This window comes from Nansenia antarctica (assembly GCF_963989245.1).
Source record: "Nansenia antarctica genome assembly, chromosome: 4".
Taxonomy (NCBI): domain Eukaryota; kingdom Metazoa; phylum Chordata; class Actinopteri; order Argentiniformes; family Microstomatidae; genus Nansenia; species Nansenia antarctica.
Genome location: NC_137689.1, coordinates 47,035,038 through 47,050,224, shown reverse-complemented (window position 1 = coordinate 47,050,224; position 15,187 = coordinate 47,035,038). Strand labels below are relative to the sequence as shown.

At 43.6% G+C, this 15,187-nt stretch overlaps 2 protein-coding genes across 2 annotated transcripts; both read left to right on the top strand.

Annotated features, from left to right (window-relative positions):
- The first annotated feature begins 425 nt into the window (after positions 1 to 425).
- Positions 426 to 7,252, top strand: LOC308155223 (GRAM domain-containing protein 2B-like). Its single transcript, XM_080528497.1, has 14 exons — positions 426 to 614; positions 1,519 to 1,644; positions 2,143 to 2,221; positions 2,314 to 2,383; positions 2,641 to 2,744; positions 2,859 to 2,954; positions 3,055 to 3,126; positions 3,277 to 3,357; positions 3,671 to 3,782; positions 4,313 to 4,429; positions 4,710 to 4,800; positions 5,353 to 5,457; positions 6,270 to 6,354; positions 6,838 to 7,252. The coding sequence occupies exons 1-14, from the start codon at positions 499 to 501 to the stop codon at positions 6,874 to 6,876; spliced, it is 1,293 nt and encodes a 430-aa protein (XP_080384623.1). The 5' UTR covers positions 426 to 498; the 3' UTR covers positions 6,877 to 7,252.
- Positions 7,253 to 9,336: 2,084 nt separating this feature from the next.
- LOC308155372 (TNF receptor-associated factor 2-like) lies at positions 9,337 to 13,637 on the top strand (the record flags this gene model as incomplete). The annotated part of the gene is made up of 10 exons (XM_080528685.1): positions 9,337 to 9,527; positions 9,834 to 9,912; positions 10,069 to 10,167; positions 10,422 to 10,583; positions 10,761 to 10,835; positions 11,081 to 11,155; positions 11,289 to 11,924; positions 12,116 to 12,293; positions 13,068 to 13,216; positions 13,419 to 13,637. The coding sequence occupies exons 1-10, from the start codon at positions 9,340 to 9,342 to the stop codon at positions 13,635 to 13,637; spliced, it is 1,860 nt and encodes a 619-aa protein (XP_080384811.1). The 5' UTR covers positions 9,337 to 9,339.
- Between the last annotated feature and the right edge of the window lie 1,550 nt (positions 13,638 to 15,187).

The window sequence follows — 15,187 nt, the reverse complement described above, 5'->3', positions numbered from 1 at the left end:
TCAAAGAGTGATTGAAATCCTTTAGTTGAATGCTAATACGAATTAGATAAGCACTGCACTTGATGGTAACTCAATGGTTATTATAGGGGTATTATTATCATTTTCATTTGATATATTATGAAACATATTGAAATAATGTTATTGATGTTTACTACTCGGTAGAGCAGCTTCCCTCCCCTCCATGCCCAGCCCCTGCCTGCTGCTGCCTCCACCTCCCGCATGGGGAGAGCCTTGGCTGCGTTCGTCAATTCGCTCTGAGAGCGCCGGAGCGCACACTGGGTTCAACGTCATAAAGGAACCGAGTCATTTGATTGGACAAGAGGCATTCCATGAGTGCTAATCCCATTTCCATAGCGAATTGACGAACGCAAGGCCTTATCGGACGATCTTCCCAAATGTAAGCCGTAGACTGAGGAGTTGCTGTTCAACTTTCTCCAGCGGAGGAAGGGAAAGGAGACGTATGCATGAGGGAGGCTAACCCAGGCAGTCCCTCACGACATGGTCCTGATGACCGAACCACCGGACCGAGCTCCGACTAGTCCGTTATCTACGCCAGAACAAGTCGTCAAGTCCGTCAGACCGGCCAGGAAGCACTCGGGGGGGATTCAACCCAAGTAAGTTTGGATGCGAGTTTTAAAAAAAAAACAAAGCGACATATCTCTCAGGGCCTAGCCGGGGATAGCATAGCTAGCCCCCCTGTTGCTTTTTCTTTTCCTTAAAAAAAAAAAAAAAAGGATAACTTTTCACTTGTAAAGTTGACCCGATTCTACAACTTGTCTGCATTCCGTTGCTTGATCTATGCAACCAGAACTACAGCTGACTTTTACATTGTTTTCAACTTTTTAACCAGGTTGCATAAACGCCAGAGACATTTGACAATCGAACTTAACAATGACTTTAGCTTGCATGCTACATTGCTAACATCATAGGTTGGTAGTGACCCGCACTGATCTAGGATTTAGTTGTAGTGAGCTATCCAAATGGACTCTTTTCAGTTGGTCAGATCCGTGCATGCAATGAGCCTTTCAAACTGTTCTTAGGTAATAATACACAACATGCCCTGAACTTCAACATGATGAACAGTCAGCGGTAGCGTCAATGTTTTTCCAGCCTATGAATTGTAATTTAATTTAATAATTTTGCCATTTAGCAGACGCTTTTAATCCAAAGCGATTTACAATTACGAATTACAGGGACATTCCCCCTGGAGTAACTGAGGGCTAAGTGCCTTACTCAAGTGCACACTAGTAGTGGTGTGGTTTCAGGCGGGATTTGAACTCACAACCTTCCCATCACAAGTCCATCTCACTATCCACTAGACTAGACCACCACTAGACTATAGACTATTCTTTGTGAAAGTCGAAATGGAAGGGATCGAACCCAGTTGCTGTCAATGCACACGACAATTGCAATATACAAACATAGAAATCCATAAACTTCACTACATGTCTGTTGACTGTTGCCCATTTAATGTCCTGCTACTCAATAACTCATTCTCAAATCATGTTTATGGTCTAGGTCTGAGGCTGAGAATGGAAGTGAAGAAAGGCAGAGGAGAAGTGGGAGGTCGGCTGGGGACCTTCAGCTTTCAGTGGAAACGGAGTCGGACCTGTCAGAGAACAGGAAGAAACCCCCCCTTATGAGGTGACATGCATGTTCCACTGGCATCAAAACAATCGAAAAGTGAATCTTCTGATACTCAAACGAATCAACTCATGGGTCACTGTTTTCAGTAAAACGTCTCAATGAGGCCTGTTTTCAGTCGACAGGGCTTAACCACCGTTTGAATAAACAGTATTGAGTAATAGGACCAGGCAGCATTGTGCTGCGGCTGTTACGTCATGTACACCTGCATAACATTGGCCCAGCGTTGTGTTCACAAACCGTGACTCTTTACACAACCATGCTGCAGGTGAGGTGTCTGGCTTCCCCCAAGGGAAAGTGGTTGTTATTTTGAATGCAGACCCAGGAGAGGAACTATTTCTGTTCAGTTGCAGATGAACAAAATGTGTGTTCCAGTAGCAGTAAGCAATTAGGCCTAGTTGTTGGGATTATTCTGTGGGAGTTGTCAGTCTGCATAATTGTTTGTGTGTGTCATGTTTGCTACTTCAGACGTTTGTTAACGTCGTCCCTTTTTTTCAGATTCAAAGCTGTTGAGCAGCTTTCCCCAATGCAAAGTCCAAGTGACTATGAAACAAAGTTTGAAAGGAAGAAATCCCAGGTTGGTATATATTTCCAGCTAGCCCCACAGATCGATGATTATAGAATTAGTTTGGTCAAAATGATATTCAAATGTATTGTCTGCTCTTGTAGATATCCAAGACAAATGCCCAGTACCATAAAATATTCAAAGACGTCTGCACGGATGAGTTGCTCAAACAAAGTAAGTTCCTGTTGTACCTGTTTTCATAGCGTATGGTTCTTAATATGAATATAGTAAACATTACTTGTCAATGAAGAATTCAAGTCATTTCACATCGGCTACATTTGATATGGGTACCATTTTCCTCAAGTTCACCATGGCTATACAGCAGCTTTTGGGGTTTGGTTTTCTCATCTCACTTGAAGATAAAGCAACATAGTCTTGCAGCATGAAAACGGTTGGTTTTGAAGCTATAAATGAGCCATATCTGTTCCCAGGTTACACTTGTGCCCTGCAGAAAGACATGCTGTATCAGGGCAGAATGTTTGTATCGGATAACTGGATCTGTTTCAGTTCCAAAGTCTTTGGCAGAGACACTAAGGTATGAAAACAAGTAGTTCTGGCTCTCCACCATAACTACATCACCATTTAGTTTTCCCTTTGATTGTCTTAGTATTTTTATTGAAGTATACGTGTTTCCTCTTCTTCCTGCCAGATTGCTATCCCGGTGTCCTCTGTCACTTTTATTAAGAAGACAAAAACCGCCATTTTGGTGCCAAATGCTCTTGTTATTACAACCACCAACGAGCGGGTAAGACATATGACCTGCGACGTTTACTTGCATATTTGGAAGTTTGTCCTCCTATTTTGTCAATCTTTGTCCGCTTAATGATGTCAAATATGTTTTTCAGCATGTATTTGTGTCATTCCTTTCCCGAGATACCACCTATAAACTCCTGAGATCCCTCTGTGTTCATTTGGATGTAAGTACGATCCTCACACACTGTTAATGTCCTCGCGTAATCCCAACCAGAGATACAACAGTATCCACGGATACACCAAGTCCACGCATTCCTTCCCTGCCAGACCTTAGTTGTGCTGACGGTATCCGTGCTCATGAAACACTGTTTCAGGCGGACAACACGGGGAGCAGCCCTATCACGTCCTCCGCTGAGAACAGCTTCAGAGCAGACTGCCCCTCGTCCCTTCCTCTGGTCAGTACCGACTCTGCTTTGAGGGCGGGCTCAGTCCATTTTTGTCAAAATTGAGTTTGTTACATAATCTGATCCATTAGGTGTTTATTAATGCCTGTGTGGTGTTATCTTTTTAAATGTTGTTTTTTGTTAGTAATTAATGAAATACAAAGGTTGCATCTCACAAAACATAATGGAATGTAAAAACGTTGACGCTCAATATCTCTGAACTACCCTAAACGGAGATAGAACCGTATAATTCTAAGCTCACGATGTGTTGTTGTCCAGAGTGTGTAGACGGTAACAGGTTCTTCTACTTCATCTCCTCTGACAGGATTTCTCGGCAGACTTCTCCGACCTGGATGGAGTGGTGCGTCAGAGGAGGCAGGACATGCTGGAGAGCAGCAGCTCTGGTTCCCAGACCCCAGACTATGAGAAGATGGCTGGTATGTCCCTCTCCCTCTCCCTCAGGCTGGACTATACTGTATTATTCTACTAAGGATATGGGCCCAAATGACTGTTTACAGTCCATAAAGTAGGCTGGATAGAGTTGGGTCATCTATCAATCTTCTATTGAAGGGTGAATTCCGATGCTTTTAGCTTTTTAGCTACGCTTCCCTGCTGTACACGTTAAGTGGCCAGGTTTGGACTTAGATGTTTTTTTTTTTTTTATGCAAAAGTTTTAGTTTTTCAAGAGTTGAAACAGGCATTATTTATTGCATGTTGATAAAGACACAGATGTCAGTAACACGCAAAACATGTTGCGTTTTATCGACTGAGGAAGTTCTACTAGTGTCTGATGGTACTCTCACTTCCCATTCAGCAGCTCACTCTGCGCGTAAGGCTGAGCAGGTCAGATGTGACACTAAAGGGAATACATGTTGAGAGGATGAGATAGTGTTTGAGAGATGTACAACAGGTATTGACTCAGTTCGCAGCCTGCTCTATTCAGAGCTCCCTGTGTTTGTTTGAACAGAGTTCCCCAGCCTCCCTGACGCGTTCCTGAGCGCGGTGAAGAACGGAGAGGTGGCGGTCCATGCCGATGTCCACCTCCAGACCCCAAACCAAAAGCACGGAGCTGCCCACCAGAATGGTACGAACCCCTACAGTGATTATGTAACACTGAGGGCACAGTGTAAAGGAAATATTTTCCGTCTATCCCTCCTGCCTTCATGAGGCTTGTTTTGCAAAGAGTTGGAAGGGAAATAATTACTATGGGTAGAGTAAAGCGTGAAATAGAAATAAAGATGTTATTTACGATTTTATGTTCATTGAAGTTTGGGTATGTTATTCTGTTCTGAAAACATGGAACTACCGATGCTTAGTACATCAAGTCCTTCGAGTTTCTGTCCTAATCTTGTCTTCCGTGTTAGGGCCAACCAAGCCAGACCATGGAGATGTACACAAAATGAAATCGCTACATCCTGTGTCGTTGAACACCCTACTCCTCATCTATTTGTTCTTGTGAGTAACCTGCCATTATGTGGCATCATATCAGCCCAGTAGAGCTCTCAGGTCTTCTGACGCTGGTTTTCTCTGTGTACCACATGTACAAAAGAAGAGATTTGGTGAGGCTGCATTCTCATTTTATGCACCCAAATTGTGGAATGCACTGCCAGTTTACATTAGGGATGCAACCTCAGCAAATATGTTCAAGTCAAGACTAAAAACCCATCTTTTTAATATTGCCTTTAAATGACTAAATAATTTAATTAAGATGATAAAAACCCATCCTTTTAATATTACATTTAAGTTACAAAATAATTAAATTAAGATTATATAATTATTAAACGTTTGCAGGAAAAGCGCTATACAAATAAAGTTGTTATTATTATTATTATTATTATTATTATTATCATTATTATTATTATCAGGGCTCCCAAAGTAGCCTGATGGAGGTATTCAATTTCACTTCTTGAGAATGTTGGGTTAGGGTTAAGTGAAGTGGAGTGGCCCTTTGTCCTTGGTGTTGTCTTGGGAACGGTATGTGTCACTATGTTTGTGTTGTCTTTGCAGAGTATGTGTTCTTGTCTTGTCCTCCTGTTACATGGCCTTCAAGATTATGGCTTTTGAGCAGCGTCTGAACTCGTTGGGTTCCATGGGGGAGTTTGTACGCAACGAGTAAGAGCTGTTTCACACTACTACGCAAAAACAGCTTTGTATGAGATACTGGAGCCCAACAAACCCATGCCTCTCTATCACCAGACAGTCATAATCACCTCATGGTTCAGATAGTGTGTAATGACATAATGGCTTAAAGCTGTACTATCATCACCTGACGGGAAATCTTTTGACTCATTCATTGTCATATTATGTCTAGCTCCGACGCGACGCTCCATATCATTTCAGGAGATAGAGTGCCGTGGTAACGGCTTGCTGGAGCATCCACGTAATCTCCCATCATCTGAGAATTTCATCGGCCCCACGAACCATCCAAAAGGCTGCTTAATATCCGCAGTGTGCAGGTAGACCAGAGGGTGCTAAATGCTAGAATCGTAAATGAAGAAGCGGAAATCCAACTGCGATGCAGTGTGCCATGTTTGCAGTTCTCCAAGTTAATTCGTATAGATATTAAACAACCTTTGGAATATTTCGTGGGGGCCAATGAAAATCCCAGATGATGGAGAGCATGTGGATACTTTCAAAACTGGGATAAGCCATGCCGAAACGGGTACGGGCACGCCATCTCATGAAACGTAGCGTCGCATTGTAGCTATGTCATGAATCTGTGTTTTTGCTTTATTTATAGATCAGATCATTCCAGTCAGTCAAATAATCAATAGTTTTTGTCTTATTCTTGTATGAAGTCCATGAGTAAACTAGCTTTTTACAACACTTTGGTTAGGGCTTCACCTGTAAATGATTACAATTTGCTGGATTCAGACAGTGTACTGTAGGCTAATTCAAGACTTATTTGCTCATTCTTGTTTCAGACATGTTGTGAACCACAGGTCCCAGGCCGACTTTAATGCAGAGATCTATGGGGAGCTGTCTACCAACCTGTTCAAGTTAGAAAAGGTTTGTCAACATGCTACTCTACCTGTCACAGGCAGCTTTGTCACTGAGCTGGACAATAGCTCTCTCTTCTCTATTAGTTAAGTTAACCCCTCCCCTCCTGGGGGGTATTCCATCAGCGCCGCTAAAGGAAAGTCCAGGCTTATTTTTGATAACTCTGGTGAGAGTTTTATAAATCTCACAAAACCTATCAAAAATAAGACTGGATTTTCCTTTACCAATGTTGATGGAATACCCCCCTGGAGGGGAGGGGTTAACTTAACTAAAAGAGAAGAGAGAGCTATTGTCCAGCTCAGTGACAAAGCTGCCTGTGACAGGAATACCCCCCTGGTTCACAGTTTGTCCACTATAATCGCCTTGTTTTGAATTGTCAAAGTTACATTTCATCATGAAATAACTCACCAGTCTCTTGCATGGCGTTGTCTTTAAGGTGTTTTCCTCTGGTAAAACATGTCTTTACTTGTGTCATTATTCTGACCAAACCAGATTCAGAGAAACCTCCGGAAGCTACTTGAAGAGACCTGATTTCTTTGTCGTCTTGCTGGATGGAAGCTGCGCCTTCTTTAAAAACGCTGGTTAAACACTGCAGATCAGCAGTCTGTTACCAAATAACAGATGGCTACTTCGAAAAGAGCATTCTTAATTGTGCAATTGCAATATTCCCTCTCTTTACTCAGGTCAAAATAAGTATTTTGTATCTGATTACTAGAGTAATTTAAACATTTCATCAACTGTCGTTAGCAACGGTAAGCCATAAGCTTTGTGTAGTACTTCTTTTTTGCATGTTACTGGGATTTCTTCAGGTATTTGTAGGTCCCAAGGACCCACCTATTTCAATGTATATCTATCATTTCAATAATGGTCAACGGTCATGTTATGCCTTCTGTTTATGTGCCCTTATGTGCCCTTTTGTTACAAAATATGAATTTGCAAAAAATTAAATATTTATAGTTGCTTCATTACTTGTTGTCCATCTGCTGTCTCAAGTGCTATTTTTGCACCCATTTTTATTGCTCCAGTAATTGCTATTCCGTATTGACAGTTCCAACAAAGAACATAATCATGGGTGTCATAGCAACCCTCCACCAGCAGAGAGTGCTGATGTTCACATTTAGCAGGCTGGGTTCATTATAGTGGTGCACCTCAATAGACTATTGTGTCCTCTCCTTGTCTCCCACCTTTATGTGCATTAATCTGAAAACAGAAGAGAGCTGGAGCTGTGCTAGAAAGGACAATTTCATAAGAGAATATATGAGCAAGCACCGTTTGGGTTGGTACTCTAGTGTGTAAAGGGGATTGGTTGGAGATGTGGAGCATCTCAATAATATAAGGAGTTTTTCCTCACCTCCAATTGCCCTCCAATGGTCTCTTGCTTTTAGTAAGATTTGTATGCAAAGCAGAGATTAACCTTATTTGAAATACCTACCAAACAACTCTGTTGACTTCTGTCATTACATCCCCCATTGTGTTCACATCTCTGAATACAAAGACTTGCACTACATACAATATTTTCATCCAACGTGTAGACTAACATCTAAACAAGTAATATACATTTCATGATATCAAACATGAGGAAAAAGGCCAGAACCTGTCTAACCGCTACAGCTCATAAGAATCATCTGAGAGTTTAATTTATTATGCAGCCAAATATGTTAAATTTCATAAGAATGTTTCCATTCAATATAACGTACTTTACTGATGCTTAGACTTGGTGGCAATTAACGCAACCAAATGTTGAAAAATAATGTTGCTCCCAGCCATTTAGGGAAGAAAATCCAGCAGCCCATACTTATTACTGTGGCATCATTCACATTCAACGTTGGGATTCGTGCATTACACTATTTTATTCTCTAATATATATTTGTATTAGGGCTAAAGGGAGATCCTTTAGCCTCATTGTAATGCAACTGATGCCATTAGAATAAAGAATCGCACCCCCTCTACGTCGGCGCACATTTGGCCTGCCTGTCAACCCAGCAGCACATGACGTAACACATTGAAAGTGCAATGGCGATATTGGACAATAACAGCCATCGCTTTGGGGTACCTTATTTATTATGTCGTTAACATTACAGAAGAAGACCGATTCACGATGCTACAAAATCAAATGGAAAATCGGGACGTTTAACGCTGCGACGAGAAGGGCCGTTCTGCTGTCTCTGTCTCTGTCTCTGCAAGCGATGATGACTGTCTAAACCCTGGTGAGTTTCATGCACGGTCATTGCAATAGACCCACAGAAACACTGGAACCATTTTCGACAGCAAAACGGGTTTCTAGTGCACCTGATTTCAAGGGGCGTGGCGGCATGTTAGGGTACCACTTCCAGCTGAAAGATGCTGATATGCCTAGCAACAACGACAGGGGAGAGGAGGAGGAGGAGGAGAACACGACAACGATGGATTTAAGGATGGATTTATTCGTAAGCATCTCGTTCGAATGGGCTGACTGAGTGGCTGGAGTGTGTGTGTGCAGGCAGCTGTTCCGATAGGACTAGTTCCATCGACATGCCGCCTTGGATGGCGACCCGAGATGTAAACAAAGAGAGATGGGCCTCTCAATAGGCCGAGCAAGCTGCATGGAATATTGAAGTTGTCTCGAATACTGATAATGTCAAGCTGTCAATAAATGGGTGATGCATGTTGCTTTATATGTGTAGAATAGTGTCAGCCGGTGTATTGTCTGATGCTGATACATGCTGAAATGCAAAAAGCCCTATAACATATGACAGTATGATATATTGTACCTTTTCAGTGCATGACAGGCTAGTCATTTGACAATAACAAGATGTGGGACGTACTGCCAGAGTTGCTTGATCGATCAGCTCCCTGAAATGTCTGATGTGTTGTCTATACTAAGTTCAACGCAATTGTCATATCAACATACACGTGTCAATAAAGACATTTAGTAATTAGGATGAGTTTTTTTCTTCCACTGTTTTTGTTTTGATGATGTTGCTTCTGGCAGGTCTAACGTGGTAGAGAGGCAATATGGCCACGCAGGAGCCATCCCCTCCATCTTCAATGGAGAGCAACAAACCTGGATTCCCCAAGAAGATACTAGCCAACAAGCTAGAGGACAAACACCTATGTAACTGCTGTCAGAATATCCTACGGAGACCATTCCAAGCCCAGTGTGGCCATCGCTTCTGTTCATACTGTTTCAACAGGACTGTGAGGTAAATCATACCGGATATGATGCTTGAACTACTAATGTGGCATGTTGTCATATTGTAGATGTGTTTGCTTTGCACGTCTGGTTGGTTTTGGTCTGTTACAGTTATATGGTCAACCAACTGTTCTTTGATGATATATTAACCAGACGTTGTAGAGTGGCTGTCACACCAAGTGATTTTCAATACTGTACTTTTTACCTCCACGTGATCTTTCGTGATCTTACATTTGCTTTGTGCTTCTGACCACATTTCACTTTCTCCTTGTATTTCTGGGTGTGGGATCATGTGTTGATCTTGTTCCCATTCCAGCAATGGACCTCAGAAATGTAACGCTTGTATCAAAGAGGACATCTTTGAAGAGCCAACATCGATTTTAAAACAAGGCTGTGTAAGTATATATATTATAGTTATGCATACAAACTTCATTTATCTGATACAGTAGTACTTCTCCTATCATGCAAAGGTTGTGTCAGGGGGTAAACACACACACACACACACACACACCAGAAAAAGCTCAGATTTTAGTTTATTTCTTAATTTGCAGGCTTTTCCTGATAATGCTGCTCGAAGAGAAGTTGAAAACCTTTCTGCTGTCTGTATGAATGAAGGCTGCAGTTGGAAAGGCAATATCAAGGAATATGAGGTTAGTTGGGTCTTGTTCAAATTCAAATGATGAGTTTACATCATGTGTAAATAGACATTCAGCTTAACTACCACCATGCCCCCACAGCTACTCCATAAAAGGTGTACCATAGGTGTCTGTGTGTGAGCTTCAGCGTGATGTGTTTGCTGTGTGCCGGCTTCAAGACCAGTGCCATCAGAGATCCTTGATTAGATAAGTTGAAAAGTGCCATACAGTAGCAAGACAAGCTTTATCCTTTGTTTCGTTTTCTACAGCTTAACCATGAGGGGAAGTGTGAATTTATGATCATCCCCTGCCCATCATGTAAAGAACGGATTCGCTTCAATGAACAGGAACGCCATAACGAGAGAGAGTGCCCAGAGAGAACCCTCAACTGCAAGTACTGCAAGGAACCATTTCATTTCAAAAACATCAAGGTGAGAAGTACTTTTTCTTTATTCTGACATAAGTATGTTTTCCCAATCGATTTTGAAATCTCTGCATTGGTTTATGATAGAAGTATTGGTTTATGATAGAAGTATTGCAGTAAGCAGTAGAAGAAGATAAGATAAACTAAGTAACTGTACAAAGACACATTTCCTGTTTTTTTTTAGGCTCACGACGAGATCTGCCCAAAGTACCCAATGATCTGTGAAGGCTGTGCTAAGAAGAAGATCCCTAGGGAAAAGGTGAGTCCTTACAGGCTTAGAAGATCCCTAGGGAAAAGGTACTGTATCATGTACTGTATCAGATCCCATCATCTTTGTATCTTTTGATGCTTGTGGAAAACGCATTGCAGAAAAGGGATATTAACATATAAAATATCCACGTCTCATCCACGACAATTGTTGTGGTCTATTGTGTCTGAATGTTGCAAAATGTCCCTTGTCAATTCATCCACTTTTCTGATCTTCTATGATTTGCTGTTCCTCAGTATGTGGACCACATCAAGTTCTGTAGCAAGTTCAGAACTCCATGCAGATTCCATGTTGTTGGGTGTGATATGTCGGTAAGTTGCATCACATTCCAGTCAGAATGCAAAACAATATAAGATTTCATATGACAGATCAGTCAGTGGCTCTAGTCTTATGGACATCCGTCTGTCTGTCTGTCTGTCTGTCTGTCTGTCTGTCTCTCTGTAGGTGGAGAAGGAGAAGATCCATGACCACGAGCGGGCCTGCGCCTACGAACACCTCAACCTGCTGCTGCACTACATCATGGGCATGAAGGTGAGCATGGAGGGCCTGCAGCCCCAGGGCTTGGAGTTGGCTGGACACAAGCTCCTGGAGCTCCACCAGTCCCTCAGACAGCTGGAGGCCAGGGTCTCCCAGCTCAGCACCACCACCTCTGGGCCTCCCGTGCAGGGGGCCACCTCCTCCACCTCCACCTCCACCTCCTCCGCATCCGCATCCGCATCCACATCCGCATCCGCATCGTCCTCCAGCTCTGGCCCCCTGTGTCTCCCGGCCCCGGCCCCAGTCCCCTTGCCTCTTCCTCCAGCGCCCGCCGCTCTCGTGCTGCCCACCCTCTCCGTGTCCACCTCCTTCACTCCCCTGCCCAGTGCCGTCGGGGCGGCTCTGGAGCTGCAGCTTCACAGCGAGAAGACCAAGGTGGCCGAGCTGGGCCGCAGGTGCACCGACCTGGAGGTGAAGGCCGGGACGTTCGAGAACGTGGTGTGTGTCCTGAACAGAGAGGTGGAGAGGTTCGCCACGACCATGGAGGCCAGTAATCGTCAACACCGGCTGGACCAGGATAAGATCGAGGCCCTGAGTAATAAAGTGAGTAAAGAACCAGGAATCGATTAGGACATGATTGGCGATAGATTCACAGAGGCTCAACTCCTAGCTGGATTATTTATGGTTGATGGAATAGATAACGTCGAATTTAGACATGAACAGTGGCGGGTGAGCGTTGAGAGTGTGTTTGTGCGTGTGTGATGTGTGTGTGTGTGTGTGTGTGTGTGTGTCAGGTGCGTCAGCTGGAGAGGACGGTGGGGCTGAAGGACCTGACCGTAGCAGAGATGGAGGGCAGGTTGAGGGAGATGTCAGCCACCACCTTCGACGGCGTCTTCGTCTGGAGGATCTCTGACTTCACCAAGAAGAGACAGGACGCCATCGCCGGCAGAGCCCCCGCCATGTTCTCACCAGGTAAACCCCAGAACGTCCAGTACACGTCCCCTCTGGGTCATCTAGCTAGCATATCAGCCCAATAGAGCTCTAAGGTCTTCTGACGCTGGTTTTCTCTGTGTACCACATGTACAAAAGAAGAGATTTGGTGAGGCTGCATTCCCATTTTATGCACCCAAATTGTGGAATACACTGCCAGTTTACATTAGGGATGCAACCTCAGCAAATATGTTCAAGTCAAGACTAAAAACCCATCTTTTTAATATTGCCTTTAAATAACTAAATAATTAAATGATGATTCTATAATGATTGGAGCACTTTGAGCTGCAATGTTTGCAGGAAAAGCGCTATACAAATAAAAGTTATTATTATTATATTATTGTTATTATTATTATTATCTCTCACACTAGCACGTCACGTTGCTTTAGACGACGGTCATAGGAGCCGCATTGACAACTTGACCATCACATACTTTATATCAACCAATCGCGACAGCAGCTGGTGAAAGCGGGAACACCTCGGCAACCGACCAAATGTTCAGACTTTTATTCTGAAAAATGTCAATAACGACACACTCACTGGTCAAGCCCAAAATATTGCAACACAATGGATTCGGTGAGTAATCCCCACTACTACCTACACCGTTTTGATTGGTTGCCGACTTGTTCCCTTGTTCTCTTCCGCCAGCTGCTGTCACAATTGTTACATATGTTTGGAAACCATGGAAACCATGGCTAGACAGTTTCAAGAATAGTTTTGATTTTCCCCCGGTTTGGTCTGTTGGTCTGCCTGCAGCCTTCTACACCAGTAAATATGGCTACAAGATGTGTCTGCGGATCTACCTGAACGGGGACGGGACAGGGCGTGGCAGCCATCTGTCTCTGTTCTTCGTGGTGATGAGGGGACTGAGTGACGCCCTGCTCAAATGGCCCTTTAACCAGAAGGTGAGTAGCTGGCCGACCCAGAGGTTAGATTAGATTAGATTCAACTTTATTGTCATTGCAGCGTACAAGTACCAGACAACGAAATGCAGAGAGAGGCAGTGGTCATAAAATAGCTTTCTGCCCTCTCAAATAATGCATGGAAAGTTGCATAGCATCAACCATGTTCTCTCTCTCTCTCTCTCTCTGCGTCCCTCCCCCCCAGGTGACTCTGATGCTGCTGGACCAGAGTAACAGAGAGCACATCATCGACGCCTTCCGGCCCGACGTCACTTCCTCTTCCTTCCAGAGGCCCGTGAGCGAGATGAACATCGCCAGCGGCTGTCCGCTCTTCTGCCCGCTCTCCAAGCTCGACGCCAAGAACTCCTACATCCGAGACGACACCATCTTCATCAAGGCCATCGTGGACCTGACTGGACTCTAGAGCGGAACCGCCTCAGAGCGGCAGTGTCGAGCAGCACTGTGACCCTCCAGGTTCCATTCTGGCTCCATCGGAGCTCCATCCGGGGCTTCTCCCCCAGTCCCCTCCAGATGTAGGGAGACTGACATGCTTGCTACTGTGTGCTGCACATGGCTCCAGTTTGGCTCCGCTTTAGGAGGTCACGGCACTGTTGTACTGGGTGGTCTCCGGCAGAAGCAATTCTGTTTTAGCTCCACATTTTGGGTACAATGATTTGTTGATTTGTTGAAGCCACTACACTAGATCCTCATGGTGCTTGAACCCCCCCCCCCCCTCACTCACACACACACACACACACACACACACACACACACACACACACACACACACACCGCACTATAGCTCTGTATTTTCATCCATGGAAAGTGCAACTGAACGTAGACTCAACTCCAGCATGTAGTCTCAGTCTTGAATAGAATGGAACTTGTGGTATTGAACAGGACAGATGGGAGACAGGAGAAGTTAGTTTAGGAAAAGCTTTCTCTCTCTCTCTCTCTCTTCTATTTTTGTAAGACTTTGAACAGAAGGTCTCGGAGAGTGTGGATTCTTGTTGTTGGCGGTTGGCACAGAGAGATAGGATCTTTTTTCTGTGTCAGTGTAGAAAACTGACACTGCTTTACAGTAGAAGTAGAATTGTGGCTTGATGCAGGGTATTTGCTTTAATCGTCTTTCTCATTGCGAGTGATTTGATTGTGGATATTGTGAGCTTCTCAATGCCATTGTTGAGTAAATTTGCATAGACAAACGTGGAGTTATGTTATGAATAAGAATATGGGCATTTATTTGCCTTTTTGCGCAAATTGCATGCCGCTATCTTTAATTGGCTTTTTTAGTGTAAAGTGCTCATTTCTTTCATTGAGGTTTTGAGGGTTCCTCATTGTTGTTAAACCTGTTAGTGAGTTAACCATCTGTGATGGTGGACATTGCCTGCATGTCTTGGATTCAGGCATTTTATACATATGACATTAGTCTTGCATTTGTGTTCTTCTTAGGGGTTGAGGGTTGCAATTGGTGGTTTGGTACATCTGTGGAAGATACAGTGGCGTTATCAGGGTGTCAAGGCAGCTTGCCAGTCAAGCCTGAGGCATAAGATGTGTATGTTTGTCACTGACACATACACACAGCTGGAGTATTCCCCAGGATATGCTCAGTAGCTCACATCTCAACACATAGTACTGTGCCCCACCACAGATGGAAAGAAATACAGGTTCCACGAACTGAGGGAATTGTCTGTTCCTGTTTTCTGTCCATATACAGTACTGTACATACATATGTCGTTTTGCTGCTTTCAGATATGATACTGGTGTAAAACAAATACATGTTAATGCAAATATATCTGAATTTAGAGGAAGCGGTTGAAGTTGAGGGTGAAAGAAGGAGCAAAGTGAAAGGAAAACAAGTTACTGCTATACTTTTTCGTTGGACACAGATCAACGTAGACATTGTTGTTTGCAGCTAGATGTTTGATGTAGCCATGGGAAATTCTCATTAACCTTCAGGCTCCAGTGAAGCCT

Excerpts from the sequence above, each read along its gene's own strand:
- LOC308155223 (XM_080528497.1), top strand. The coding sequence starts at position 499 with ATGGTCCTGATGACCGAACCACCGGACCGAGCTCCGACTAGTCCGTTA. Across the intron at positions 615-1,518 it reads TCGGGGGGGATTCAACCCAA|GTCTGAGGCTGAGAATGGAA; the intron begins GTAAGTTTGGAT and ends TTTATGGTCTAG. Across the intron at positions 3,783-4,312 it reads AGACTATGAGAAGATGGCTG|AGTTCCCCAGCCTCCCTGAC; the intron begins GTATGTCCCTCT and ends TTGTTTGAACAG.